This window comes from Saccopteryx bilineata, chromosome 3 (assembly GCF_036850765.1).
Source record: "Saccopteryx bilineata isolate mSacBil1 chromosome 3, mSacBil1_pri_phased_curated, whole genome shotgun sequence".
Taxonomy (NCBI): domain Eukaryota; kingdom Metazoa; phylum Chordata; class Mammalia; order Chiroptera; family Emballonuridae; genus Saccopteryx; species Saccopteryx bilineata.
In genome coordinates, this window is record NC_089492.1 from 166,939,858 (window position 1) to 166,967,838 (window position 27,981).

Genomic DNA, 27,981 nt, shown 5'->3' on the forward strand with positions numbered 1-27,981 from the left:
ACCCTCTGTCACTTGTGCAGGCAAATGAACTTCCCTTTTCCTTCTGTCCCCTGCGAATGCTGGGAGAGACAAGAGCCTCACTATTTACAAAGCTGGTCTCTCAATGGAAGGGTCACAAAAACTTGGCCCAAATCATAAGAGCCAGAGACCATTCTGAGGAGTGGAAAGGCATGACCGGACTGTTGTTTGACCAGAACACATGGTCAAGGGCCGTTTAAGAAAACGGTGTCTGCCGGGAAACTGTCCTGAGTCAGAATTAGAGCAGCTGGGAGCACCAGGCCCCTGGCAATCAAAAACAATCTCAGACAAATTGCTAATTTCTCTGAATCTCAGCTCACTTGCAAAATGAGAGCCAAATCACTGCTGCCCCGATTGCCTGCTGAAATCAAGGAGAAAATGGACAGAAAAGGTTCACAAACCATTACTATGAGAAATTAACAAGGAATTACTTTTAAGAACCTATGTCCCAGCGTCTTAGGTGAGAATGAAGTAGGTGAGATAGCTACCGGGTTTGGGCACATGCTTTACCATCTATATGTTCCAAACCTTACAGTATACTTCTTATTGTCTCCATTTGACATGGGGGCAGCTGAGGCTCAGAGGGAGAGTGACCCTCCAAAGTTTATTCAGCTATGAAAAGGGCAGAGCAGGTATTTGAACTCTCATCTGTCTGGTGTCTAGACCCTCTACATCACTCTGTGTCTAATGAAGAGGCAAGGGGCAAAAGCAATACTTTAGGGGTCAACATAAAAAGAAAAATATGACAGGGATGATAGCCAAGCACCTAAGAAGGTTTCTGGGGAGGACTGTTAATTTTAGATTTTAAAATGGGGACGGGTTCTCCTGGTGTCAGCAGGATTTGGCAGTGGGCAGGGTGACAGGAAGGAACAGGTCGTGGGTGGTCTGGTGCCCCTGGAGCCCTTTCCTGTATAGGGCTGGGGACAGAGAGTCTCCCCGTATCCTCCGCTCAGTGACTGGCAGAGCCATGTGGGCATGACCAGGGGCCAGCTGAGACTGGGTTTCTAAGAAGAGAGACAAGAGGTGGCACAGGTAGAACATTAAATTTACCCTGGAGCTCCCTTTGATTCCCTTGTCAGCAGTGGGGAGCAGGGGATGGATGAGCTGTCCCCAGGAAGGGTCAGGCTGGATAACAGAATGATTCAATAATGTCTGAGTGGCACTGTGCACGTTCTACCATCTCCACTTGCTTACTGGTGCCACGGTCCCGTGTCTGTCCTCTCGTTTTCTCTTCCTCCCTCCGAGCTCATCTCTTTTCTTTGACCTTCCTGGCCTCCTTCTTTTCTGTGCACATCCCGTTCTCCGCCCCTTTCCTTTATCCTCCCTCCCCAACCCCCTGACTGACAGTATCAGCGAGTCCCTCAACAGTGGCATAGGAATCTTTTTATTCATTGTATGATTTATTTTTAGCCTGAAACAAGTGCATCCTAAAAATGGAGTTCCTGATGGGACAGGCTGGGCAGAGCTATGCGAGGTATCTGGGGTTGGCCGGCCGCCTGGCTGTCAGTCTGCATGCGTGCGCATATGTGTGCATGTGAGTGAGCCTCTCTCCCTTCTTCCTGAGCCCACAGCTACAGTAGCTGGGCCCAAGGAGGACAAGAGTCAGTTCTGGGGCCCAGGAAGGGCAGGACAAATCAGCCTCTCTGTTCCCCACCTCTCTCAACAGGTCCCTTAAGAGTTGTACCTCCTTTTCCCTGCACTCAGTCTTTCTGGGCAAGAAAAACCGAACTTGTCCCAGATGAAGAAGACTTACCTATTTGTCGTGTGGATCTACCTGCTGTCCTCCTGCAGGGCGGAAGAGGGGCTGAACTTTCCCACGTATGATGGCAAGGACCGCGTGGTGAGTCTCACTGAGAAGAACTTCAAGCAGGTTTTGAAGAAGTACGACCTGCTCTGCCTCTACTACCATGAGCCCATGTCTTCAGACAAGGTCGCTCAGAAACAGTTCCAGCTGAAAGAAATCGTGCTGGAGGTAAGTGGGGGTGTGCTGGCCAGTGGAGGCAGGAGGGCAGGAGGGGCAGGGTCCCGATCCTGAAATCTTGCTGCATTCGCATCTCATGTGAATCTGGAGATATTCCTACTGCAAACCTGGGATGTGGGAACAAGCGTGGGCCCTGATGCCAAAAATGGGGACAATGGACTGTGTCTGACTTAGTCTGTTTCATAGTGGTGATTTTTTAAGGGCAATCTTGAAAATTTTTCAGAGAGAATGTTAAAACTATTGTTACAAAGACTGACTGACATGAAGTCCCAGAGCTTTGGGTTTCATTCAGTGTGTTAAGAACCCACTCTGTTGTCTCCCCATGATCCTGGAGAAACGGGAAATCTTTGACCTTGCGTCTCTTGGTGGGTCAGGTGGGGAATGTCTCTAAGTGATTCTCCTTCCTTGTGGTTTGGTTTTGGTCACCATTATATTGGGTGGATATGTGACAACCTTTGCTGCACACTCAGTAATGGGTGCTTTTTTTTTTTCTCTCTCAGAAAGTTCTTGGTGTGAGTTCAGGGCTGACACTGAAGTCAGTTCTTATTTTATCTGCATTATGTGGCCTGACTGTAAACCTGGCATGGGGCCCATTTTCAAATTCTGCGTGAGAGCCCTAGAGCCCTGCCTGTAGCCCGTCTGGACAAGTTGAGGTCATTCACACTCAGGAGCACCATGAATCCCAAGAACCCAGTGGGCACCCAGGTGCCCTGTCAGTCCCCATGCCCGACCCAGGCCAGCCCAGGCACAAATACATGAAAAGGACTGTTTGAGAATTACAGCAGTTTATTAACAATCAGAAAGCTCCATTTAATCAAATACTTTGATTAATAGAATTATCATATAAAACCCACGTAGATTTGAATTTTCAAAAAAAAATTTTTTTGACTCATAAAATCCAGGAAAACCATCCTAAACACATCAAAATATCTTGCTAATTTAAAAAGCACTCCAGAATCCTAAGTGTCACCTGGTCATCATACAGACACCCATTTCAGGTGTTTGTAGTCAGCAGTGTGGCCATTCAAAGAGCTCTAGTTGGCAAAAAGCTAAGTGTTTTTAAAATACCATTGTTACCATTACAGTTTCCCTTAGGCTCCGTCCTGGGGGCTGACAGTGGAAGCTGGGTTCTCTCCAAGGGCAGCACAGGAGAGAAAGCAGGGACAGTTCTTAGGTGGCTGTAGCATGGACATGGGGAAATTGCAGGTGGGAATCCAGCACAGCTAGCTGCCGCTTAGCCCGTGAAAGCCTTGCTCACCATCGTCTCCACTGCCAACTGCTTTACTCCATTACTGAGAGAGATTTTTATGAAAAATTTAATGGAAGGCATAAGGATTCTACTTATGTGCTCATCACTGTCCAGTTATACTAGATCTAAAAAAATAAGGTGCGAGCAGTGTCCCCTGTTTCTGATTGCCTATCGAACTAAGACACACACACAAACATAAACTCCCCCAAGAATACCTCCTCCCCAAAGACCAATTCTGGCCCCATACAAAATCATGATCAGGAAACTTCCTCTGGGTTCAGCGTTGCTTGACACATTTGACACAATAGTGCTGGGCAGAGACTGACCAGGGGGTGGTTTGGCATAGGAAGTTGAAGCCCCAGAGGCACCTAAAGGTGAAGTGGATATCATTAGAGAGAGAGAAAAAAAAAAAACAACAAAAACACAGAACTTGTGGTCAGGATATCTGGATTTATATTAGGTCACATTTATATGACAATAATTACCATATATCCTTAATGATATCATTAGATCAAAATAATTAACATTTACTAAGCACTCGCTGTGTGCAGAGGGCTCTTTAAGCACTTTGTACATGTTAGCTGGTTTCGTCCTTACAGTATTTCTGTAACGTCGGTGTGGTTACTACCTCATTTTACATATGGTGAAACTGAGGCACGGAGAGGCTAAGTGGCCTCCACTAGTGCAGTTGAAGGCCATCTTGGTCCCTCTAAGTGCTGCTGCTGGAGTCAGAGACAGGTACAAGGAGCTGCCAGATACTGTACCTTGTTCAGTGGTGTTTCAAGAGTTTGCTTGAACTAGACTCGCTCAGCCTGTCTGGTTCTGGTGATGCCGGCTGTGTCACCAACAGCGCTGAGCTGCACATAACCCTGGAGGTCCCCTGATGCAGGGAGGAGGCTGGGCATTCTTAGGGAATGCTGGGTAAGGACGGGGCAGACCTTTGTTGAGATGAGCAGTTTCTCAGAACTCAGGACAAAAATGGCTCCAGCACACCCATGGGCGAGAATGGAGTGGGGATGTGAGCCTGTATTCTTCATGGTCAAAACAAGTGTTTTGTCCTCTCAATTCCCTGGACCCTAGTCCTGCACTAAGGAAAATCAGAGTTGGAAGCCCATGTTGGAGCTTGCCACTTCTCAATCATTTCGGCCTGAGGGAGATTGTGATGTTGGAGGACTTTCTACCTATACATATGAGACATAAGTGCTGCTGGCCAGTTCAGGGCTATGTTGTCAGAGATGGAAGGAGAGGAGGAGGCATCCCAGCATATGACCCCAGGCAGGGGGGCTCAGCCACCAGGAGACAGCACAGGAAGGACCAGCCTCTTTTCCTCCAAGGAGTTTTGGAAGGTGACTTTTGATGTTATTTTGTTTGTTTGTTTTTATTGTAACTGACATCGACATAAACATATACAAATGAAATAAAAATTTCATAAAACAATCATTATTATTTGGGGACTACTTGGAGACAATTTGGGGACAATCTTGGCTTTCATTATATTATATTCTGTTTTATTTCACTTAAAAATTATTGATCACAACCAGCAAAATTGCTTTTTCTGTCCTGTGATGACTACCACCCCCAGGTTAAATAACCTGAGCACTCTTAGGAGCTAGGTGGTTAGGAACTGAAGGTTCATGGCTTGTCACATTAGGGCTAACCCATTCTGATAAAAAGCCAGAGGCACCATGGTCAGTTATGTAGAATTTGTCCGCTGCAAGGCAGTGATGTTCAACCTTTTCTTTCACGGCACACATAAACTAATTACTAAAATTCTGCGGCACACTAAAAAATATTTTTTTGCCCATCTGAAAGAAATTAGCTATAATTTTGATTCATTCACACCAAGTGGCTATTGCTGTGTTGGCTGTTGTCATTTTTTTATTTGACAAACTGAGGGAAAAGAGGCTAGTGCCCCTGACTAAATACTCAGGTATCACATGTTTTAAAAATCTTTGCAGTGCACCAGTTGAAAATCACTGCTCTAAGAGGATGACAAGAAAGAGACCCAGAAACAGGCCCTCCACACAGTCAGGAGGTCACTGCCTGACTGGGGCCTTGAAATGTCCTTCAGTTAGTCCTGCATTTGTCACTTGCTCTAAGTTGGCCCTTGGGAAGCACACTGGGGATACAGGAAACTTGAGACACTTGGGTGGCTCACAGCCTAATACAAAAGAAGACACACAAACAAGAAGGCACAGAGTGAAGGGCCACTGTCACAGTAGAGAAATTACAGGGTCCTCTGGGAGTGCAGAGGAGAGAGCCCCCACGCCCCCCGCGCCCAGATGTGGGAGGTGTGACAAGGAAGAACTGCGTGGTGTAATTCACCAGGCAGACAGGCAAGGGTGAGGCAGGAAACCTCAAAAGCAAGCAAGCTGACACTTCTCAAACTTTTTCCACCTGTTAGCTTTTCCCTAAAATTGTCTATGAGGGCCTCATTTCTTTAGAGTCAGACTTTTATCCCTACTTGGCCAAGCCCCTTTGGGAGAGGCAGGTCTCAGAGACGTTGCCAGTCCTTTATTCCTCCTTCTGACCAAGTGCGAGACTTCTCTCTGAGAACAGGGCTTGACAAGGGGAAGGGAGAGACCACAGGCCACTAAAAGCCTGAGCACCAGGAGGCACCAAACTCAAACTTCGCTCTCCCATTTGGCTGGCATCTAGCTCTGGAGGGCCCTGTGGTTGGTGCAGGGCATATGGTTCTATACAGATGTTCTGTAAACCCTTTCTGAGTGAATGTTGAAACCTTTCAGCTCAGGAGAACCTAAGGAAACATCTAAATTGTTCTGAACCCCTCATTTCATAGATGTGACCTTGTAGTGTTATGACTCACACAGCTGGGCATCCCAAGTCCTAGTTGGGCACCCTTCATCCACAAAATAGGGTGTAATCACTTAGAAATTTTAGAATGTGTAGAAAAAGAAAAAAAAAAGGTAAAAAAAGGTTTCTACCAGAAATAAGCATTGTTTATGTTCAGATAGATTTCTTTCTAATATTTTGTTCTACTCATAAATACACATTTTTCAATTGGGTTTATACCATTTATATAGTTTTGTTTCCTAATTTTTCATCTTAGTATATTGTGTGTGTTCCTATGTCATTAAATACTTTTATATTCTCTACAAACATAATGTTAAGGCCAGTATAATATTTCATTGTAATATTCCATTGTATGACTGTATAGGTTTTTAAAAATGATTTCTCTATTTTTGTAGACTGGCATTTTTCAGGGCTTTAAAATTTTTATTTAGATTTTCATTGCTTTTTTAAGGAACATTTTTCATTTTTAGCTAGATTGAATTTTTCATCAAATTATTTGCTATTTACATTTTTTATTCTGTGCATTATTTCTCTATGCCTTTCCCCCATTTTTCTGTTGAAGTATCCACAAAGTCATAGAAGGAGTTGCAGTTTTGTACTCTATTTCCTTCCACTTCAGCCAGAATGGTAACTTAAGTCCCACCACAGTAACCAAATCCTTATTATCACTGCAGGACTCAGAGATGCAAGAGGAAGATGCTGGCAATGAGTTTAATTTCTCTTTGCTCCTCTGTTGCCTACCTCTGCTTTCCCCTCAACTTGTGCTGCAAGGCACTGCTACTAGCATGTTCTGTGAAAGTCTCCCGACATCACAATCTCTTTTGGGTTGAAATGCTTGAGAAGTGGCGTGCTCCCCCATGGGCTTCCAAGTCAGATAGACCCCAGTTACCTCCCAAGGAAGAGGTCTGTCTGCATTCAGGCTCGTTCTTTGTTAAGTAGAGGTCATGGTGTTGTGAAGATTTGGTAAGGTAGCTATGTAAGGGCTCAGCTCTTAGAACACAGAAGGTACCTGAAACTGTCCTTCCCAGCCTGGATCTCAGACCCAGCCCAGCCCAAGCCCATCATTTTACAGGCGGGGGCACCAGGCCACTTTTTTTTTTTTTTTTCTTTCATCTTTTCTGAAGCTGGAAACAGGGAGAGACAGTCAGACAGACTCCCGCATGCGCCCGACCGGGATCCACCCGGCACGCCCACCATGGGGCGATGCTCTGCCCACCAGGGGGCGATGCTCTGCCCATCCTGGGCGTCGCCATGTTGCGACCCTCCTGGGTGTCGCCATATTGCGACCAGAGCCACTCTAGCGCCTGGGGCAGAGTCCACAGAGCCATCCCCAGCGCCCGGGCCATCTTTTGCTCCAATGGAGCCTTGGCTGCGGGAGGGGAAGAGAGAGACAGAGAGGAAGGCGCGGCGGAGGGGTGGAGAAGCAAATGGGCGCTTCTCCTATGTGCCCTGGCCGGGAATCGAACCTGGGTCCTCCGCACGCTAGGCCGACGCTCTACCGCTGCACCAGGCCACTTTTGGAAGCTCAGGACTGGTAGTGTGACACCATATTACTTATTCAGAACCAGCTAAGCCCCAGAGAGATGGAGTGACTTGCCCATGATCACAGGCTCTGGATGTCCCCACGTTCAGCTCCCCCTCTGATCCCGAAGGCTTTGCTGAGTCTGTGTCTGAGGTATTCAGTCATTTCATCAACATCATCTATTCATTAGCCCCTTTCTCATTTTTAGTCCCAGTGAAGCCTCTGTCCTTTTGAAAAGTGCTTCCAGTCTCCTAACTTACTCTTTCCCTCCATGGAGACATATGGTGGAGTTCTTCCTCTAGGCTGGAAGCCTCCATAAAGCCACCGAATCCAAAGCAAACATGGTACTGGGGGAAAGGAAATGGAGCCCAGTTCGTTGATTGAATGGGCAAGGATCAAAAAACTGCTGTGAGTCAAAAACACAACTAAATGAATTAACTGGGTATGTGACAATGTTGTGAAGAGTACCTTGATACAAGGAATCGAGGTCCTGAGCTCCTGGCAAACTGTCATTGTTGTACTCAGCACCTGAGCCAGGTGCAGGGAATCTCTTCCTCTTCCCTCTCCTGACTTCTCACAGGTCTTAGCCCAGAGTCCAAAGTTGTTCCCTTTCTTTCACACTCCTCTGCTTCCATGAAACCAGCATTCTAGCCTGAAAAAGAAGAAAGAAAAGGACAAAGCTTTTTCCTAGTGAGCTTCACGCTTGTAGAGAAACAACTTCAGGCCACCTACACATCTCAGGAAGGAGGCGTGCACGCACCTCAGTTTCAGGATCTCTGGGCACTCTATCATATTTCAGGTCCAAAGCTAATGCTGTTAACTGTGTCTGTGTGTTTGTGGGTGTAACTATAGGCCAACCCGTAGCAAATACAGTGGTTCCCTTTATCTGCTATCCATGGTTTCAGTTACCTGAGGTTACCACAGTCCAAAAATATTAAATGGGAAAATTTCGGAAATAAACAATTCATAAATTCTAAATTGCTCACCATTCTGAGTATGATTAAATCTCACACCATCCTTCACCACCCCACCCGGGATGTGAACCTTCCCTTTGTCCAGTAGCCAGCTCTGTGATTAGATAGAGTGTTGGGTTATGTCACTGTCATAGGAACAGAACAGTGTCGTAACCCGAGGACCCACCTGTACAGGGTTTGGTACTACTCGCAGTTTCAGGCATCCATCGAGGGTCTTGGACCATGTCCCCCATGGATAAGGGAGAACTACTGTATACAAATATTAGATTAGGAGAAACTACAGAGGATCTTCTCAGGCAGGTTATTGAGTGTTTTAGACCATGAAAATAAGTATTGCAAATCTCTGGCTAGAAATAGTAAATCATTAAATATCCATGGATCTGAGCAGGCTCTTATAATCTTTGCATTAATAAATGAGTGAAAGAGCCAGTGAGTGGGCGATAAACGAACAATGCTTTCCATATTGTGGAAAATTGGTTTGTTTGTTTAGGGTGAACTAGATCCTTGCACTGGCAGGCAAGCTGGGGTCTTGGTCACCCAGGAGGCTGCATGCCAGGTTGACCCACAGCTCCTATTGCTTTTTAGCAGGATTCAGATAGGGTGGGAGGTCTGAGGCTGCCCCTTGGTGTCCTCTCCGCAGGGGCCTTCTGCTCTTCCTACTAAAGGAGGTCCCACTTTAGCTCCCCACAGACAAGCTGCAACCATCCACATAGGACCCTCCCGGCAGCTTCCTCCCAAGTCCTCTTAGATATTAAATGGCAGGGTCATCACATAAAAATGATTGAAAATGACTTCTCTACCAGCAGGAAGGATTCTTATTATGACCCATGTTTCAGGAATGGCAAGATTATTTTCCAATCATTTCTAGATGGTATTCAAGCACAGATTATCCATTCAACTCTCTGGGGGAGTGGTAAGTAGGTTCCATCATCTATGGCAGAATCAAACATCAGAATCTTGCAGGATTCTGGGTTTTGCTGCTATTTGAGTAAGTCTCCTGATCCCATTGCTCTAGGTCTGCCACGGCTCCCAGTAGGCTGAGACCCCTTTTATATTCAGGTCACAGCTCATAATATATATATATATATATATATATATATATATATATATATATATATATATATATATATCATGGCCTTTCTATATATATTAATGAAAGTATCTTTCGCTGGGAAAAGCAGACAACTGAGGGTCAGAGTGCCTAAACTTCTCTTATATGTAATGTCCTATTTAATCCATGGCAAGTCAGTCCTACGAGCCTCATATCAGTCCTCTATAAAAATCAATTGAATAGTTTCTGTCTCAGTGAATTAAAAGAGTTAAATGAAAACAGGTGAATAAGAATTTTTTGTAAAATTCTAAGAAGCTGGACAAGTACCAGGTATTAGTATTTTGTTATACTGGTAACTATGTAGAAAATTAATCAAAGTAGAAAGCCCACGTGCCTAAAATATAGCCAGTGCTTTTCAAATGCTAACTCCCTTCAACTGACACTGGAAGTTTAGAGCATGATCTTGGCCAATTGCAATAGTTCTCAACCTTGGCTGCGTATTAGAATCATCTAGGGAGTTTTTTAAAAAATACTAGTGCCTGGATCTCATCCCCCGGTTCTGATTTAATTGGTCATGGGGTAAAGGATGCTATCCAGATGCTACAGTTTTTAGAAGCTCCCTGGGTGATTCAAACATGCAGCCCAGTTAGTGGACCACTTGAGCCCTAATGTTCAGAATGTGAACATCAGTGTCAGGGGCCTCACTGGGGTACTTGTTACATTTAAATGGGATGCCCAGGTGACACATTAAAGTTTGCAAAGCATTGTACTGATCTCTTGGGCTGGAGAAATTTTCCAGATGACTGGAATCATGTTGTGCTGGCTTGACCTTTGGTCTGTTGGCTTTCCTGAATGACACTGCACTGTCAGCATACCTCTGATTTGGAGGACTGTTGGAATATTAAGTTGATTCTGGGGCTGTAAGATTCAGGTCTGATCTGGGACTCAACCAGGCCTTCCAAAGTTCACCTGCTGTCTGTACATAGTAAGTGATTAATACTTGGGACTTCCTTACTGGGGAATAATCTGGGCCCATGGGAGTTCTTTCCTGCTGGGAGGTTTCAAGTTGAATTGAGGGGTTTTCTAAGGCAAAATCAGAAGGTGCCTTTCTAAGTAATCTTTCATCAGTGTCCAGGACTTACCTTTAGAAAGTGAGGCAAAGCCTCTCTCTGGTTGCTGCATTGCAATGCATTTTCCCCAGAGGAAATGACAAATCTGAGAACCCTAGAGGTATATGAATACAGAATACTAAGGTGTTAACATGTTTAACAGGGTAACACAGGAAAGCTTCTTAGACCAAACTGATGAATGTTCTATAAAGTGAAACTAAATTTTGTCAACACTCAAAGAGAAATATTCCCTTTTTCTCCTTTCTTCCTTTTTTCCTTCCTTCCTTCCTTCCTTCCTTCCTTCCTTCCTTCCTTCCTTCCTTCCTTCCTTCCTTCCTTCCTTCATTAAATCTTCATGCACTGCTTACTTACAAAATGCAGATGGCATAGGCCCTAATATCTAAGAAAATGCTTTTCTTTTAACTGATAAGAACTCACTTCCTGGCCCTGGCCAGACTGGCTCAGCGGTAGAGCACTGACCCAACATGTGGAAGTCCCTGGTTAGATTCCTGGTCAGGGCACACAGGAGAAGTGAGCATCTGCTTCTCCACCCCTCCCCCTTCTCTCTTTCTCTCTCTCTCTCTCCTCCTTTCCTGCAGACATCACTTAAATGAGAAGTTTGGCCCCAAGGGCTGAGGGTGGCTCCATGGCCTCGCCTCAGGCACTGATATAGCTTGGTTGCTGAGCAACAGAGCAGCAGCCCCAGATGGGCAGAGCATTGCCCTATAAGGGGCTTGCTGGGTGGATCCCTGGTCAGGCACATGCAAGAGTCTGTCTTTGTCTCCTCACCTCTCACTTAATTAAAAAAAAAAAAAGAACTCACTTCTTTTAGTTTCATGCTTAAATGTCACCTATCAAAGATGTTACCCCTCTAACCACCTATAGAAATCACACTGCCTGAGAACTCCTTTTATCTTCTCTGTCTTTCTCTGCTTGTGCCATGGCACTTGGCTATCCCATTGCATATTATCCACTACTCCTATAGAATTTAAAACCCACAGAGGCAAAGACTTTGTTCCCTTCATTGCTATACCCCAGTGCCTAGATTGGTGTCTGACTCAATGGACACTCACTGGTGTTTGTTGAATGAACATTGAATGAACAGAAGGAGGACAAGAGCAATAACGCTAATTATAAACTTACCATAAACCTTACCTAATACTGGTGCTTTACATCTGTTATTTTATTATATTCTTACAACATAGTCTCACATTGCCTGCCCAAAAGGATTTCATAAAGCTAAGTAAAAATTGCCCACAGTCACAAAGCTAGAAAATTGCAGAGCATGAAGCAGGATTTGAACTGACATATATTTGGTTCTAAATGTCATGTTTCTTCTACTGCCCCAAGGAACAGAATTGCTTCGTGTTCACAAGCAGTGCCCACATACAAAGGGACACATGTTTTTAGTTTGTATTCTGGATTTTTATCCACATTTGAGCAATGTTTAATTGTACAGCAGGTCTATGTGTTGAACCAAAATGCCCAGTGTGAGTAAAACAACTAGTGCTTAGTGCCTACTTGGTATTTATAAATGTTTGCTGGATGGATGGATGGATGGACAGAAAAAGAAAAGGCAAGAAATTATAGATACATTTTCTATATGGGAAATACTGTATAGTTCCCCTTGATTTGTTTTTAAGTTAAGTTAATTTTTTAAAAAGAATTGAACATAGTAGTAAAAGGAATAGATTGACTCTGTCAGATTCATGGACCTGTACATCATCCTTGCTTAATCCCACTGAAATATGGTTAAAACTGATTTTTTTAAAACCGTGGTACTCTCAGTTTGATTGATATATATATATATATATATATATATATATATATATATATACACACACACACACACACACACACACACACACACACACACACAGCATGATGGGCTGAAACCTCTGGGCATTGTCAGGCTGACCCTGCCTTTAAATCTATTTAGCTCTGGCAAATGTCTCAGAGGTTGCATGTCAACCCCCAAGAGAGAAAGGCAGAACAAAGTGGCCAGAGTCAAGTAAACATAGACGAACTGTTGTGGGAAGACGGGGCCGAGAATAGCAACACACATGGAATTCAGGCATTTCTTCCCATGCCCGCTGCCCAAAGATGGCCTTCTTTAAACCTGCAACTGCTGCACTATGAAAAATCCAATGAGGTCAGGCTTATTTTGGCTTGGCTTTGAGAACAAATCCTCACACGGAGCCACTGCTCTCAGAAATGTCTGTGCATCTTCACTCTTAAAATGTGATCTCCTTAGAACCCAGGTACCCCAAACCATTTGATGAGAGTTTGCTGTGCACATCTCAGTAATAACACTGGTGCCTGGGTGTGATGGTAGAGAGACAAGAGTGCTATTCTAAGAGCAGGGGTTGAATTGATTATAGGTAAAATTTTTCCCTCCATATATAGAGTTGAGAGGGAAACAGATTTTACAAAATAGTAAATATGCTGTTGATTTAGAACAGGGGCAGTCAACCTTTTTACACCTACTGCCCACTTTTGTATCTCTGTTAGTAGTAAAATTTTCTAACCGCCCACCAGTTCCACAGTAATAGTGATTTATAAAGTAGGGAAGTAACTTTACTTTATAAAATTTATAAAGCAGAGTTACAGAAAGTTAAAGCATATAAAAATAATTACTTACCAAGTACTTTATGTCGGATTTTCGCTAAGTTTGGCAGAATAAATCTTTATAAAACAACTTACTATAGTTAAATCTATCTTTTTATTTATACTTTGGTTGCTCCACTACCGTCCACCATGAAAGCTGGAACGCCCACTAGTGGGTGGTAGGGACCAGGTTGACTACCACTGATTTAGAAGGTTTTAGACCATTGGGACCTTCTCCCTTTACTGTCATCCCAAAGCCCTCATAGTCAAGCCTAGATAGGAAGTCTAGTCATCATATCCTTCCTCTCAAAGTTGTAAAACTTTAATTTTATTTTTCAATCACAGTTGACATTCAATATTTTTGTATTAGTTGCATGTGCAGAGCATAGTGGTTAGACAATCATACACTTTACAAAGTGTTCCACACAATATTTCCAGTACCCACCTGGAACTGTACATAGTTATTACAACATTGTTGACTATATTCCCTGTGCTGTACTGCACCTCCCCTGGACTGTTCTATAACTACCTATCTGTACTTATCAACCCCTTCCCCTTTTTCACTCAGTCCCCAACCCCCCTCCTCTCTGGGAACCATCACAGAGTTATAAATTTTTAAATGGAGTCATGAGATACCATGAAAGTCATCACCACTCTAAAACTATTACAGGGATGATTATAATGTAAAGTGGTAAAATATTGATATAAAAGAAAGAACATCTGTTTGAATCACCAGACCTTCCTTTCAAAGCAGCAGCCCTACTCTTTCACAGTTGGAGCTTCCCTGGTGGGTGCGAGAGATTTTTGTATGATAAACAGCTCAGCCTTAGCATCTACAATGACTTGTTCCACCGGGAAAGCCAGCCCTCCAAAGTACAACACCTCAGAGGCTCCCTCATCTGCCAACCGGCTGTGGCTTTATCCAGAGAAGCTCTTCCTATTTGAACAGCCACACAGGAAAGTGGCCAGCACTGCATCTTGCCATGCCAGGCTGGGCAGGCCAGAGCCGCTTCTGAGAGCCTGGAGCCTGCTGCCCAATGCCCACGCCAGGCAGGCCTCTCCTCACCACTGCTGTGTGCCAGGCAGGGAGCTGGGCCCACAGCTACCCTCTCACACACTCACCTGCCTCTACCTTACAGTGACACCAGCCACCCTGGCTCTGGACACCCAACCAATGTGACCTGCGTAGAGTCTCCCAGCTGATGAGTAGCAGAACCAGGATTCGGACTCAGGTCCCTGGGAGGCCCAGGTGTAAGGAGGGGATCATCATCAATGAGAGTGTGGGCTCTGGAGCTGGAGTGTCACCCGATTTACTTATGAAGGAAATGACAGCACCCTCTAGACTCAAAGAAAAAGTGAATACAACCTGGAAACAGCAGGCCATGACATTGCCTGGCCGTATCAGAAACACAGGCCTTGAAGTTAGAGCCACCTGGGTTTGAGTCCCTTCATGGTCAAGTCCTTGAACAGACATCCGACCACAGGCCAGTGACTTAATTTCTCAAGGTTGAGCACCTTTCTGTGTAAAATCGAAACCACACCCCCTCATCACAGAGTTCTTCTAAAGAGAAAAGAGGTGACATATAAATGACCGGCGTGTTTGGTGCACAGTAAAGGGCTCTTGTTGGAGTTATAGTGTCTGTGACAACGCCAGTTCTCTGCTTAGTTTTTGCAGTGTTTGTTGTTGTTAGCAGATGTTATCAAAATAAACACTAGTCAGACAATTACCAGAGTTCAGCCAAGCAGTAAGCAGTAATGCTCTTGCACGTGCACTATGGGGACACAAACCAAAGACCTTGGCTTCCTGTCACTATTTTACATTAGGAGTTCTCTCCAAGCAGCTGAAGCCCTCTCTCCTTCATTTGCTTTCTTATTTTATTTTTATTTTTTTATGAAGAGTATCAACCCATGGAAGGTTTAGTTATAAAAGAGATGATCTGTCCTGGCCCCAGGAATACCGGGATCCTTCTGAGAGGACGGAGGGGGAGGGGGCTACCAGAGGAGGCTGAGGTTTGGGCTGCCAGACTGCGTTTTCACAGGTTCTTGGGCACAGAACTCTGCTGAGAAAAACTGGTCCCATGTCAGTCAAACCTATTTCTTAAAAAATACCATTGGGACAAAATTTTTAGTATGGAAAGAAAAAAACCTGGCTCCAAAAATAGCCTCCTCATTCGGTCAGTGTGGACAGCACCAAATGCTACACAATGAGCCTGTGATTGTGCGTTGTAGACAGTTGTAGAGCATGGTTCTCGGTGTCACCTAGGACCTTGTCAGAAATATAGATTTGTGGGTCTCCTGCCAGACCTGCTGAGTCAGAAACCTTGGGTGGACCCAGAGCTTTCACAAGGCTCCCCCCTCCGCAGGTAATGTCAAATGGCTCAGGTACCAGGACCGAAGCTTGGTGTCATGGGGTTTCTTGTGGTGAATTTATAGGGAACACACAGTCACTAAGCACTTGCACCCACATTCTTCTCGCAAGAATTTGATCTCCTTTTTTAGATTAGAAATTGAATCAGGGGCTTGTGGCCTGTGCAGAATCTCTCAGCGAATGAGCAGCAGAGCCAGGATTTGGGACCACATGCTTAGGAAGCTAGATGTAAGGAAGGGAAGGTAGCAGATGAGAGCATGGGTTTGGGAGCTGGAATATTTGAGGTTGGAACCCCAGCTTTGTCACTTTAATGCTGTGTGGTCCTGGGTGAGTTGGTTAGCCTCTCTGTACCTCCATTTCCTCATCTGCAAACTTCTTCTTCATGTGGGTTTTGGGAAGATTCAGTAAGATAATTCATAGGTGGTGGGGCAGTTCTGGCAGGTAGTAAACACCAATATCATGGTTGTTACGGTGTTTCTCAGTGCACTGGAGTGGAAAGAACAGCCAGCACGGGAGCCTGGGTCTCGACTTTGGCATTGACCAAGGTGATAGCCCAAAATAAAATAATGGACAACCTCCCTCACCCCCAAGGCTTTTTCAGAGGCGCCAAATGCAGCCCCCAGAGGCCCCAATATTTACCTGAATTTCATAAAATACTTCTCCATCTCCTTCTCTGACTCCTGCAGGGACATAGCACGTGCCAACCTCCAGCTATAGATAGATCAGGACTCATTTGGGGGTGTGGAAAGTGACAAGAGATTACCGGGAGATAAGCATCAGCTCTCCGGTTTCAGGGGAGGACACACAGTGGTTGAATGGCTTGACTTGTTGCCAGATGGTATCAGGGACAGTGGGTGAGAACAGCCGCTGGGCTCTTAGCTTTCATGGATAGAGCGGGATTGCCGCCAGGGTATTTTTAATGACTGCCTGAGGGACATTCACTTTGAGAAAAGATCTGTGACATTCCCTTACATTTCTCAGTTCTCGGACTTTTTTTCAGATTCTTGGAGCCTGCAGAAGGTAACAATTATGTTGTTCCCTTCAAAAGAGGCCCCTGGCATATTGCAGGTGCTGTCCTCTGAGGCCCAGGGAGCAGTCACAGCCCAGGGAAGTTTCCCCCAGTGGTTCTGTTTTAGCTTTCCCTCCCTTCATGGGTAGACTCCTTGAACAAGTGATCCACACCTGCTCTAACATGTCCTTGTTACCCACTCAACTACTCAACTCCCAGTGCTTTGGCTCCTGTCCCAGCTCCTCTCTAAAAGGTCACTGGGGACTTACCAGTCCTAAAAAGAGAAACCTCGTGGGGATCCCACCCTGGGTGACTCCCTGCAACATTTAATCCAACCACCCACTCCTTCTCAAGGGTCTCACATCCCCTGACTTTGGAGTCATGGCACAATGTTTGTGCCCTCCTCCTGCTTCTCCCACAGTCCTCTCTGCCTCTGCTATGAGATGGCCAATCCCTGAAGGTATCACCCACCCTCATGCCTTTCCCTCTCATTTCTGCATCTCCATCTGGGCCCTCTCCCCTGAGCTCAAGTGTGGCACCCCCAGCTCTTGGCTGGGCTTCCATTGCCATGAACTCATTGCATCTAATCCAGGCTGAGGCCTTGCCCTGGTTCTGGCATGCCCTCCTGATGTCACTGTTTTGTCCTTCACTCTGTTCCCTGGAATCATCTCACCTCCTCCTTGCCTTTGACTCCCTTCCCTTCTCTCTCCAAAGCCATTGCAGAGTTACCAGGTCTGCCTGACTCTCCATTTGAAACATCACCTCACAAGTCACACCTTCTCTATCCACTAGCACTGCCCCTGTATGAGACCAGTCACCTCCCATTTAACTGTGGCATTAGCCTCCAGCTGGTCACCTTTCCTGCCACTCTCCTTTCTGTCTCTCTGGTCTATGACCTCAGTTCACCCTTCCAAACTCAAAGGAGCCATATTGCTCTTCTATTCAAACACCTCTCAGAACAGAACTGCTAGTCCCAGTATTCAGAGCCACTCAAACACTTTCTCACATGTCTTAATCACATTATTCCTGTCAGTGTCTCAGAAGAAGCCCTCTGCTCCAGTAAGTAAGCCTGTCCTGCGACACTCAGCCTGCAAGCTCCAGACCTTTGCTTGTGCCGTTTTTTCCTCCTGGATATCCCACGGCTCTCCTCTGCCTACCCACACACTCCTCCTCCTTCAAGGTCTAGCAGTCCCCTCTTTTATTCATTCAGTTACTTAAGAAACTTTTTATTTGCTACAAGATAGTGAGTGATATGGGCCCATCTCTTCAGATTTCTCAAGAAAAACCAAAAATATCAATTTTCATATGAAGTTGCTTCGTTTAAAGATGTTCACATTGTCTGACGGGTGGTGGCACAGTGGAAGGAACATTGACCTGGGATGCTGAGGACCCAGGTTCAAAACCTAGAGGTTGTGGGCTTGAACCACGGCTCATCTAATGTGAGTGCAGGGTCATTGTCATCAGCATCAGATCACGACTTGCTGGCTTGAAGCCCAAGGTTGTTGGCTTGAGCCCAAGGTCGCTGGTTTGACTAAGTGGTCACTGGCTTGGCTAGAGTCCCCTAGTCAAAGCCAGTTTAAGAAACAGTGAACAACTAATGAGCTGATGCTTCTTGCCTCTCTCCCTTCCTCTCTCTCTCTCTTTCTTGTTCACTTGCTCATTAAAAAAATAGAAAAGAAAAAGGTTCACCTCATACTACTTTAAAGGTAGTACCTATTAGAAGAGCATGAGCCCTTAAAATTATGATTTCAAGACTATTTCAGAGAGAGACCTGAAGATGGCAGCAGAGTAGGCAGATGAACAGACTCCCAGCTCATATCACCAAACTGGATTACAAATTAATTTAGAAACAATCAGCATGAAAAACCAACTCTGGACTACAAGAACAGCTCTCAAAAACCAAGGAGCAAAGAAGAAGCCACAAAAAACCTGGTAGAGAGCACCTGAATCTCCCCTGCTTACAGGAACAAGGGTGTGTGTGTGAGGCTGAGAGCACAGAAGGGCTCTCACTCCAAGGAAAAGGGCAGAAAATACTGCTCACAGCCACTTCCCTGGAGACCAAGGAACGAGGTGTGTTGAAAGGGCTGACTTGTCTTCCAAAAAGAAAGGGGAGAGAGAGAAAGAGATGGTGAGGAGCAGAGGAATACAGGGATGAACTGAGAAGATGACTCATCAAGTGCTGGAGGCGGCCATAGATGGAGGATGGACTGATTCTTCCACAAAACAAAAGACTAAAGTGCTTCTGGGTCACAGATCTCCAGACATCTCTACAGCTACTACAATCAGCACAACAAGACACAACTGAAAACGAGAAGTGGGGAGGAGAGGCAGTAATTCAGGTCTCCATGGAGGTCTGAGATACACCTCCCCCTACTGAAGCTGAGACAAAACCTTGCCCCCAGAGAAAGTAACTGGCACAAGAGGCCTTCCGAGTCTTAGGTTACACCCACTGCATTCCTGGATACAGTTTCAAATAAGCCCCCTGCTGAAATCAGTAAAAAAGACGATCACCTGTTAAGAAAACAAACAAATCAAGACTTCAAAGTAGCCCAAATCCGAAAGTAGATTACAAATAATAGCTGATGCCAACCCAAGAAGACCTAGAAATAACACAATTGAAAACTGGAGGCAGACAACACCAAGTCTAGACTCAACAAACTCTACAAACAAAACACCCAAACACATACATAATGAGAAGACAGAGAAGTACAATCCAAATGAAACCACAAAAGAAACCTCCAGGAAATGAACTGAGTGATATGGAAATAAACAAACTTCTGGATGCAGAGTTCAAAATAATGATTGTAAGGATGCTTAGGGATCTCAGAACAACAATGGATGGTCATTACGAACACCTAAATAAAGAAATAGCAAGTATAAAAAAGGATATTGAAATATTAAAAAAGAATCAGTTGGAGATGACAAATACAATATCAGAAATAAAGACCACAATGGAAGAAATTAAAAACAGGATGGATGGAGCTGAGGATCAAATCAGTGAGTTGGAGGACAAGTTGAATGAAGGCATGAAAGCAGAGAAGAAAAAAGAAAAGAGAATCAAAAAGTCTGAGGAAACTCTTAGAGAGCTCTGTGACAACATAAAGAGAAATAACATCCTCAAAATAGAGGTTTCTGAAGAAGAAGAGAAAGAACAAGGGATAGATTTGTTCAATCATATCATAGCTGAAAATTTCCCTAAATTAATGCAGGAGAAACTCTCACAAGTTCAAGAAGCACAGAGAATTACATTAAAGAGAAACCAAGACACATCATAATTAAAATACCAAAGCTAAGTGATAAAGAGAAAATATTAAAAGCTGCTAGAGAAAAAAAAGGTTATCACCTACAAAGAAGCCCCCATAAGGATGACATCAGACTTCTCAACAGAAACACTTGAGCCAGAAAAAATGGCAAGAAATATTCAAAGTAATGCAGAACAAGAGCCTACACCAAGACTACTTTATCCAGCAAGGCTATCATTTAAAATTGAAGGAGAAATAAAAATCTTCCCAGACAAAAAAAAAAAAAAAAACAACTCAAGGAATTCATTACAACCAAACCAAAGCCCCAGGAAATGTTAAGGGGCCTGTTGTAAACAGATCAAAGTGGGAAAAGAATATAGCAAAAGAGGAATACAGCTTTGAAGAATTCAATGGCAATAAACAACTACATATCAATAATAACCTTAAATGTAAATGGATTAAATGATCCAATCAAAAGACATAGGGTAGCTGCATAGATAAGAAAAAAGAACCCATACATATGCTGTCTACAAGAGACACACCTTAAAACACAAGCTGCACATAGACTGAAGGTAAAAGGATGGAAAAAAAACATTTCATGCAAATGGAAATGAAAAAAAAAGCAATACTTATATCAGACAAAATAGAATTTAAAACAAAGGATATAGTAAGAGATAAAGAAGGACACTACATAATGATAAAGGGAGTAATCCAACAGGAAGATATAACTATTATAAATATCCACGCACCTAATATAGGAGAACCTAAATATATAAAGCAGACTTTGATGGATTTAAAGGGCGAGATCAACAGCAATACTATAATAGTAGGGGATTTCAATACCCCACTAACATCACTAGATACATCCTCAAGAAAGAAAATTAACAAAGAAACAGCAGACTGAAAGGACACACTAGATCAACTTGATTTAATATTTATCTTCAGAACCTTTCACCCTAAAGCAGCAGAATATACATTCTTTTCAAGTGCTCATGGTACATTCTCTAGGATAGACCATATGTTAGAGCACAAAAATGGTCTCAACAAATTTAAGAAGATTGAAATCATATCAAGCACTTTCTCTGACCACAATGGCATGAAACTAGAAATGAAGCACAAGAGAAAAGCTCAAAAACTTTCAAACACATGGAAACTAAATAGCAGGTTGTTAAATAACAAATGGATTAAGAATGAGATCAAAGAAGAAATTTAAAAATTCCTAGAAACAAATGACAATGAGTACACAACAACTCAAAATTTATGGGACACAGGAAAAGCAGTCCTGAGAGGGAAGTTCATAGCACTACAGGCACACTTCAAGAAACTAGAAAAAGCTCAAATAAACAACTTAACCCTGCATGTAAAAGAACTAGAAAAAGACCAGCAAGTAAAGCCCAAATGTAGTAGAAGGAAGGACATAATAAAAATCAGAGCAGAAATAAATGACATAGAGGCTAAAGAAACAATACAGAGGATCAATGAAACTAGGAGCTGGTTCTTTGAAAAGTTAAACAAGATCGATAAACCTTTAACTAGACTCACTAAGAAAAAAAGAGAGAGGACTCAAATAAAATTAGCAATGAGAGTGGAGAAATAACAACTGACACAACAGAAATACAAAATATTTTAAGAAAATACTATGAAGAACTGTACGTCAAAAAGCTAGACATCCTAGGTGAAATAGACAAGTTCCTTGAAACATACAATCTTCCAAAAATCAATCTGGAAGAATCAGAAAACCTAAACAGACCAATTACACCAAATGAGATCAAAACAGTTATCCAAAAACTCCCAACAAAGAAAAGTCCTGGGCCTGATGGCTTCACAAGTGAATTCTACCAAATATTCAAAGAAGAACTAACTCCTATCCTTCTCAAGCTATTTCAAAAAATTCAAGAGGAAGGAAGACTTCCAAGCTCCTTTTATGAGGCGAGCATAATTCTGATTCCAAAACCAGGCAAAGACAACACAAAGAAAGAAAATTATAGGCCAATATCCCTGATGAATATAGATGCTAAAATCCTCAACAAAATATTAGCAAACTGGATCCAACATTATATAGAAAAAATCATACACCATGATCAAGTGGGATTTATTCTGGGGAGGCAAGGCTGGTCCAATATTCACAAATCAATCAATGTGATTCATCACATAAACAAAAGGAAGGACAAAAACCACATGATAATTTCAATAGATGCAGAAAAAGCATTTGATAAAATCCAGCAACCGTTCATGATCAAAACTCTCAGCAAAGTGCGAATACAGGGAACATACCACAACATAATAAAGGCCATCTATAACAAGCCCACAGCCAACATCATACTCAATGGGCAAAAATTAAAAGCAATCCCCTTAAGATCAGGAACAAGGCAGGGGTGCTCCTTTCACCACTCTTATTCAACATAGTCCTGGAAGTCCTAGCCACAGCAATCAGACAAGAAGAAGAAATAAAAGGCATTCAAGTTGGAAAAGAAGAAGTAAAACTATCATTATTTGCAGATGATATGATATTTTATATAGAAAACCCTAAAGTCTCAGTCAAAAAACTACTGGACCTGATAAATAAATTCAGCAAAGTGGCAGGATATAAAATTAATACTCAGAAATCAGAGGCATTTTTATACACCAACAATGAACAGTCAGAAAGAGAAATTAAGAAAATAGTCTCTTTCACTATTACAACCAAAAAAAATAAAGTACCTTGGAGGAAATTTAACCAACGAGACTAAGGACTTGTACTTTGAAATTTATAAAACATTGATAAAAGAATTCAAGTTAGATACAAGCAAGTGGAAGCATATACTATGCTCATGGTTAGGAAGAATAATCATTAAAATGTCTATATTACCCAAAGCAATTTATAAAACCAATGCAATACCAATTAAAATACCAATGACATACTTTAAAGATATAGATCACATATTCCAAAAATTTATATGGAACCAAAAAAGAACACGAATAGCCTCAGCAATCTTAATAAAGAAGAATAAAGTGGGAGGTATCACACTTCCTGATATCAAGTTATACTACAAGGCCATTGTACTCAAAACAGCCTGGTACTGGCATAAGAACAGGCATATAGATCAATGGAACAGAACAGGGAACCCAGAAATAAACCCACAGCTCTATGGACAACTGATATTTGACAAAGAAGGTAAGAGTGTACAATGGAGTAAAGACAGCCTCTTTAATAAATGGTGTTGGGAAAATTGGACAGCTACTTGCAAAAAAATAAAACTAGACCACCAACTTATACCATTCACAAAAATAAACTCAAAATGGATGACTTAAGTGTAAGCCATGAAACCATAAGCATCTTAGAAGAAAACATAGGCAGTAAGCTCTCAGACATTTCTCGCAGCAATTAATTTGCTGATTTATCTCCATGGGCAAGTGAAATAAAGAGAGAATAAACAAATGGGACTATATCAAACTAAAAGGCTTTTGCACAGCTAATGACAATTAGTACAGAATAAAAAGACAAACTACACAATGGGAGAACATATTTGACAATAGGTCTGATAAGGGGTTAATAACCAAAATTTATAAAGAACTTGTAAATCTCAACACCAGGAAGACAAACAATCCAATCAAAAATGGGCAAAAGAAATGAATAGACACTTCTCCAAAGAGGACATACTGATGGCCAATAGGCATATGGAAAAATGCTCAACATCACTAATCATTAGAGAAATGTAAATTAAAACCACAATGAGATATCACCTCACACCAGTCAGAATGGCGCTCATCAACAAAACAACACAGAATAAGTGCTGGTGAGGATGTGGAGAAAAGGGAACCCTCCTGCACTGCTGTTGGGAATGCAGACTGGTGCAGCCACTGTAGAAAACAGTATAGAGATTCCTCAAAAAATTAAAAATCAAACTGCCTTTTGACCCAGCTATCCCACTTTAAGGAATATACCCCAAGAACACCATAGAACTGCTCCAAAAGGAGAAATGCTCCCCCTGTTTTGGCAGCATTGTTCACAATAGCAAAGATCTGGAAACAGCCCAAGTGTTCGTCAGAGGATGAGTGGATTAAAAAGCTTTGGTACAGGAGAGACAAGATGGCGCTGGAGTAAGCAGACGTACCAGCATCTACCTCCCAGAACCAATGTGGATTAAAAACTAATTTTATGAACTATCACCTGGAAAAACCAACTTTGGACTAAACTAAAAGGACTCTTCAACCATGGAACGCTGAAGAAGCCACACAGAGACTGATAGGAAAAGCGGAAACGCGGAGAGGGCTGCCCAGCTTCTCGGAGCGAACGGCAGCAGGGAGAGACTCGCGTGGCGGGAAGTGAGTTTAGCAGAGGGGGAAGGGTCCTGAGCCCCAGGAACAAAGCCCCAGCCTGCAGCCCCAGAGCCCAGAAGAAGCGTAAGGACAGTATTTAGCTGGAAACAAGTCAGGATACTGTTTGTGAGAGAGTCTGATTTCTCAGACCCAGGATCCTTCTTAAAGGGACCACGCAGAACATCTCTCTCACAAACACTCAACCGGGGCTCCTGGAGACGGAGGGAGAGGGGAGAGAACCACAGTAACAGGAAGAGAGTGCAATCTAGGAGGCATAGGGAGAAACATTTTGGGAGATAGCCACCCTAACCCCTGGGACGAGTCACTCCCCAAAGCTGAAGTGAATATTTCCCCCGGAAACAGCAATACCAGCAAAGGGAAGCAGGAGAGCAGCCAAACAAGCTCCCCCGCAGCATTCAGAGCAGAGTCGCATAGAAGGAGGGAGCTTTCGGGTCTACAGTAGGGAGTCTTAGGGTCCGAGCTGCAACGCCCCCACCCACGCGGCTGAGGGTGCACCGGAGAGCGGGCGGCAGTGGGAGACAAAAGCGTGGTTCTGCTGGCAGGGGCGGAAGCCGGCTGGCCATCAGTGGGCTCAGGTGTGAGCTCAATCTTGCCTGGCTAGGGAGAAGGGGGCGTGCAAAAGCGGCCAAGCTCAGCTGCCGGCAGCCTGTAATCCAGCCTCCGGGAGAAGGGCGGGAAACCCAGAAAGGGTAGAAACCAGCCCCGGAGCAAGGGCAGAGGAGCACATCCCTGACCCGCCGGTGCAACCCAGGCTTGTGGTCTGACTTGGTAGCCTGCTCCTCCTGCGAGGGTGGAGCCAAAAGCCCAGAAGAGGCGGAGTTCCACTACAAAGCTGAGCTTGGGCAAGCAGCCCTGCCCGGCGGTAGAGCCAAGGCTAGCAGCTGTTCTTTGAGTGGGATCATCCTGCAAAGGCAGGGTGAAAGCTCGGAAACAGGTGGAGACCCGCAGCAGAGCAAAGGTGCTTGCCAGTGCCCTCAGGACCGAGCATAACGTCACACACAGGGGCGGGGCAAAGGCCAAGGCCACCAACCCTTGTGCACCCGAGCACGTGATCACAGCCACTCTCATGAAGAGAAAATGCGGAGGCAAAGAAATACAACACAAATAATCCAAGAGAAATCCCCAGAAAAGGACCTAAGTGAATCAGATATAACCAAATTACCAGATGCAGCGTTTAAAATAACGATTGTTAGGATGCTCAAAGATATTAGAACCACCATAGATGGCCATTACAAAAACCTAAATAAAGAGATAACAAATATAAAAGAGGACATTGAAATAATAAAAAAGAATCAGACAGAAATGACAAATACAATATATGAAATAAAGAATACAATGGAAGGAATTAAAAGCAGGATGGATGAAGCAGAGAATCGAATCAGTGAGTTAGAGGACACAATAAATAAAGGCACGGAAGCAGAGCAGAAAAAAGAAAAGAGACTCAAAAAGTCTGAGGAAACTCTAAGAGAGCTCTGTGACAACATGAAGAGAAATAACATCCGCATCATAGGGGTTCCTGAAGAAGAAGAGAAAGAACAAGGGATAGAGACTTTGTTCAAACATATTATAGCAGAAAACTTCCCCCAATTAAGGCAGGAAAACATTTCACATGTTCAGGAAGCACAGAGAACTCCATTAAGGAGAAACCCAAAGAAACCAACACCAAGACACATCATAATTAAATTACCAAAGCTAAATGATAAAGAGAAAATATTAAAAGCTGCTAGAGAAAAAAAGACTATCACCTACAAAGGAGCCCCCATAAGGATGACTTCTGACTTCTCAACAGAAACACTTGAGGCCAGAAGGGAATGGCAAGAAATATTCAAAGTAATGCCGAACAAGAACCTACAACCAAGACTACTTTATCCAGCAAGGCTATCATTTAAAATTGAAGGAGAAATAAAAAGCTTTACAGACAAAAAAAACTCAAGGATTTCACTGCAACCAAACCAAGGCTGCAAGAAATGCTAAGGGACCTCTTGTAAACAGATCAAAGGAAAAAAAAGAATATAGCAAAAGAGAAAAACAGTTTTAAAGAAAAAAAAAATGGCAACAAACAATTACATATCAGTAATAACCTTAAATGTTAATGGAATAAATGATCCAATCAAGAGACATAGGGTAGCTGCGTGGATAAGAAAACAGGACCCATACATATGCTGTCTACAAGAGACACACCTTAAATCAAAAGATGCACACAGACTGAAGATAAAAGGATGGAAAAAAATATTTCACGCAAATGGAAATGAAAAAAAAGCTGGGGTAGCAATACTTATATCAGACAAAATGGACTTTAGAACAAAGACCATAGTTAGAGATAAAGAAGGTCACTACATAATGATAAAGGGAGCAATACAAAAGGAAGATATAACCATTATAAATATCTACGCACCTAATATAGGAGCACCTAAATATATAAAGCAGACTTTGATAGACTTAAAGGGCAAGATCAACAGCAATACTATAATAGTAGGAGACTTCAATACCCCATTAACATCATTACACAGATCCTCAAGAAAGAAAATTAACAAAGAAACAGCAGACTTAAAGGACATATTAGATGAACTCGATTTAATAGATATCTTCAGGACCTTTCACCCTAAAACAGCAGAATATACAGCTTTTCAAGCGCTCATGGTACATTATCTAGAATAGACCACATGTTAGGGCACAAAAGCGGGCTCAACACATTTAAGAAGATTGAAATCATATCGAGCACTTTCTCTGATCACAATGGCATCAAACTAGAAATCAACCACAATAGAAAAACTGAAAAACATTCAAACACTTGGAAACTAAATAGCACGTTATTAAACAATGAATGGGTTAACATTGAGATCAAAGAAGAAATTTAAAAATTCCTAGAAACAAACGATAATGAGCATACATCAACTCAAAATTTATGGGACACAGCAAAAGCAGTCCTGAGAGGAAAGTTTATAGCATTACAGGCATACCTCAAGAAGCTAGAAAAAGCTCAAATAAACAACTTAACCCTGCATCGAAAAGAACTAGAAAAAGAACAGCAAGTAAAGCCCAGAGCTAGTAGAAGGAAGGAAATGATAAAAATCACAGCAGAAATAAATGACATAGAGGCTAAAGAAACAATACAGAGGATCAATGAAACCAGGAGCTGCTTCTTTGAAAAGGTAAACAAGATTGATGAACCTTTAATGAGACTCACCAAGGAAAAAAGAGAGAGGATTCAAATAAATAAAATTAGAAACGAGAGTGGAGAAATAACAACTGACACAACAGAAACACAAAATATTGTAAGAAAATACTATGAAGAACTGTATGCCAAAAAACTAGACAACCTAGATGAAATGGACAATTTCCTTGAATCATATAATCTTCCAAAAATCAATCTGGAAGAATCAGAAAACCTAAACAGACCAATTACAATAAATGAGATTGAAACAGCTATCAAAAAACTCCCAAAAAAGAAAAGTCCTGGACCTGATGGTTTCACAAGTGAATTCTACCAAATATTCAAAGAAGAACTAACTCGTATCCTTCTCAAGCTATTTCAAAATATTCAAGAGGAAGGAAGACTTCCAAACTCCTTTTATGAGGCGAGCATAATTCTGATTCCAAAACCAGGCAAAGACAACACAAAAAAAGAAAATTATAGGCCAATATCCCTGATGAACTTAGATGCAAAAATCCTCAACAAAATATTAGCAAACCGGATCCAGCAATATATGGAAAAAA

The 27,981-nt window shown here is 42.9% G+C and overlaps 1 protein-coding gene across 1 annotated transcript in view; it reads left to right on the forward strand.

Annotated features, from left to right (window-relative positions):
- The first annotated feature begins 1,527 nt into the window (after positions 1 to 1,527).
- Positions 1,528 to 27,981, forward strand: part of CASQ2 (calsequestrin 2) — an 81,284-nt gene continuing 54,830 nt past the window's right edge. The window contains exon 1 of the mRNA XM_066268214.1: positions 1,528 to 1,990. Coding sequence (XP_066124311.1) covers positions 1,757 to 1,990 — 234 coding nt within the window. The 5' untranslated portion in view covers positions 1,528 to 1,756. The remainder of the gene's footprint in view (positions 1,991 to 27,981) is intronic.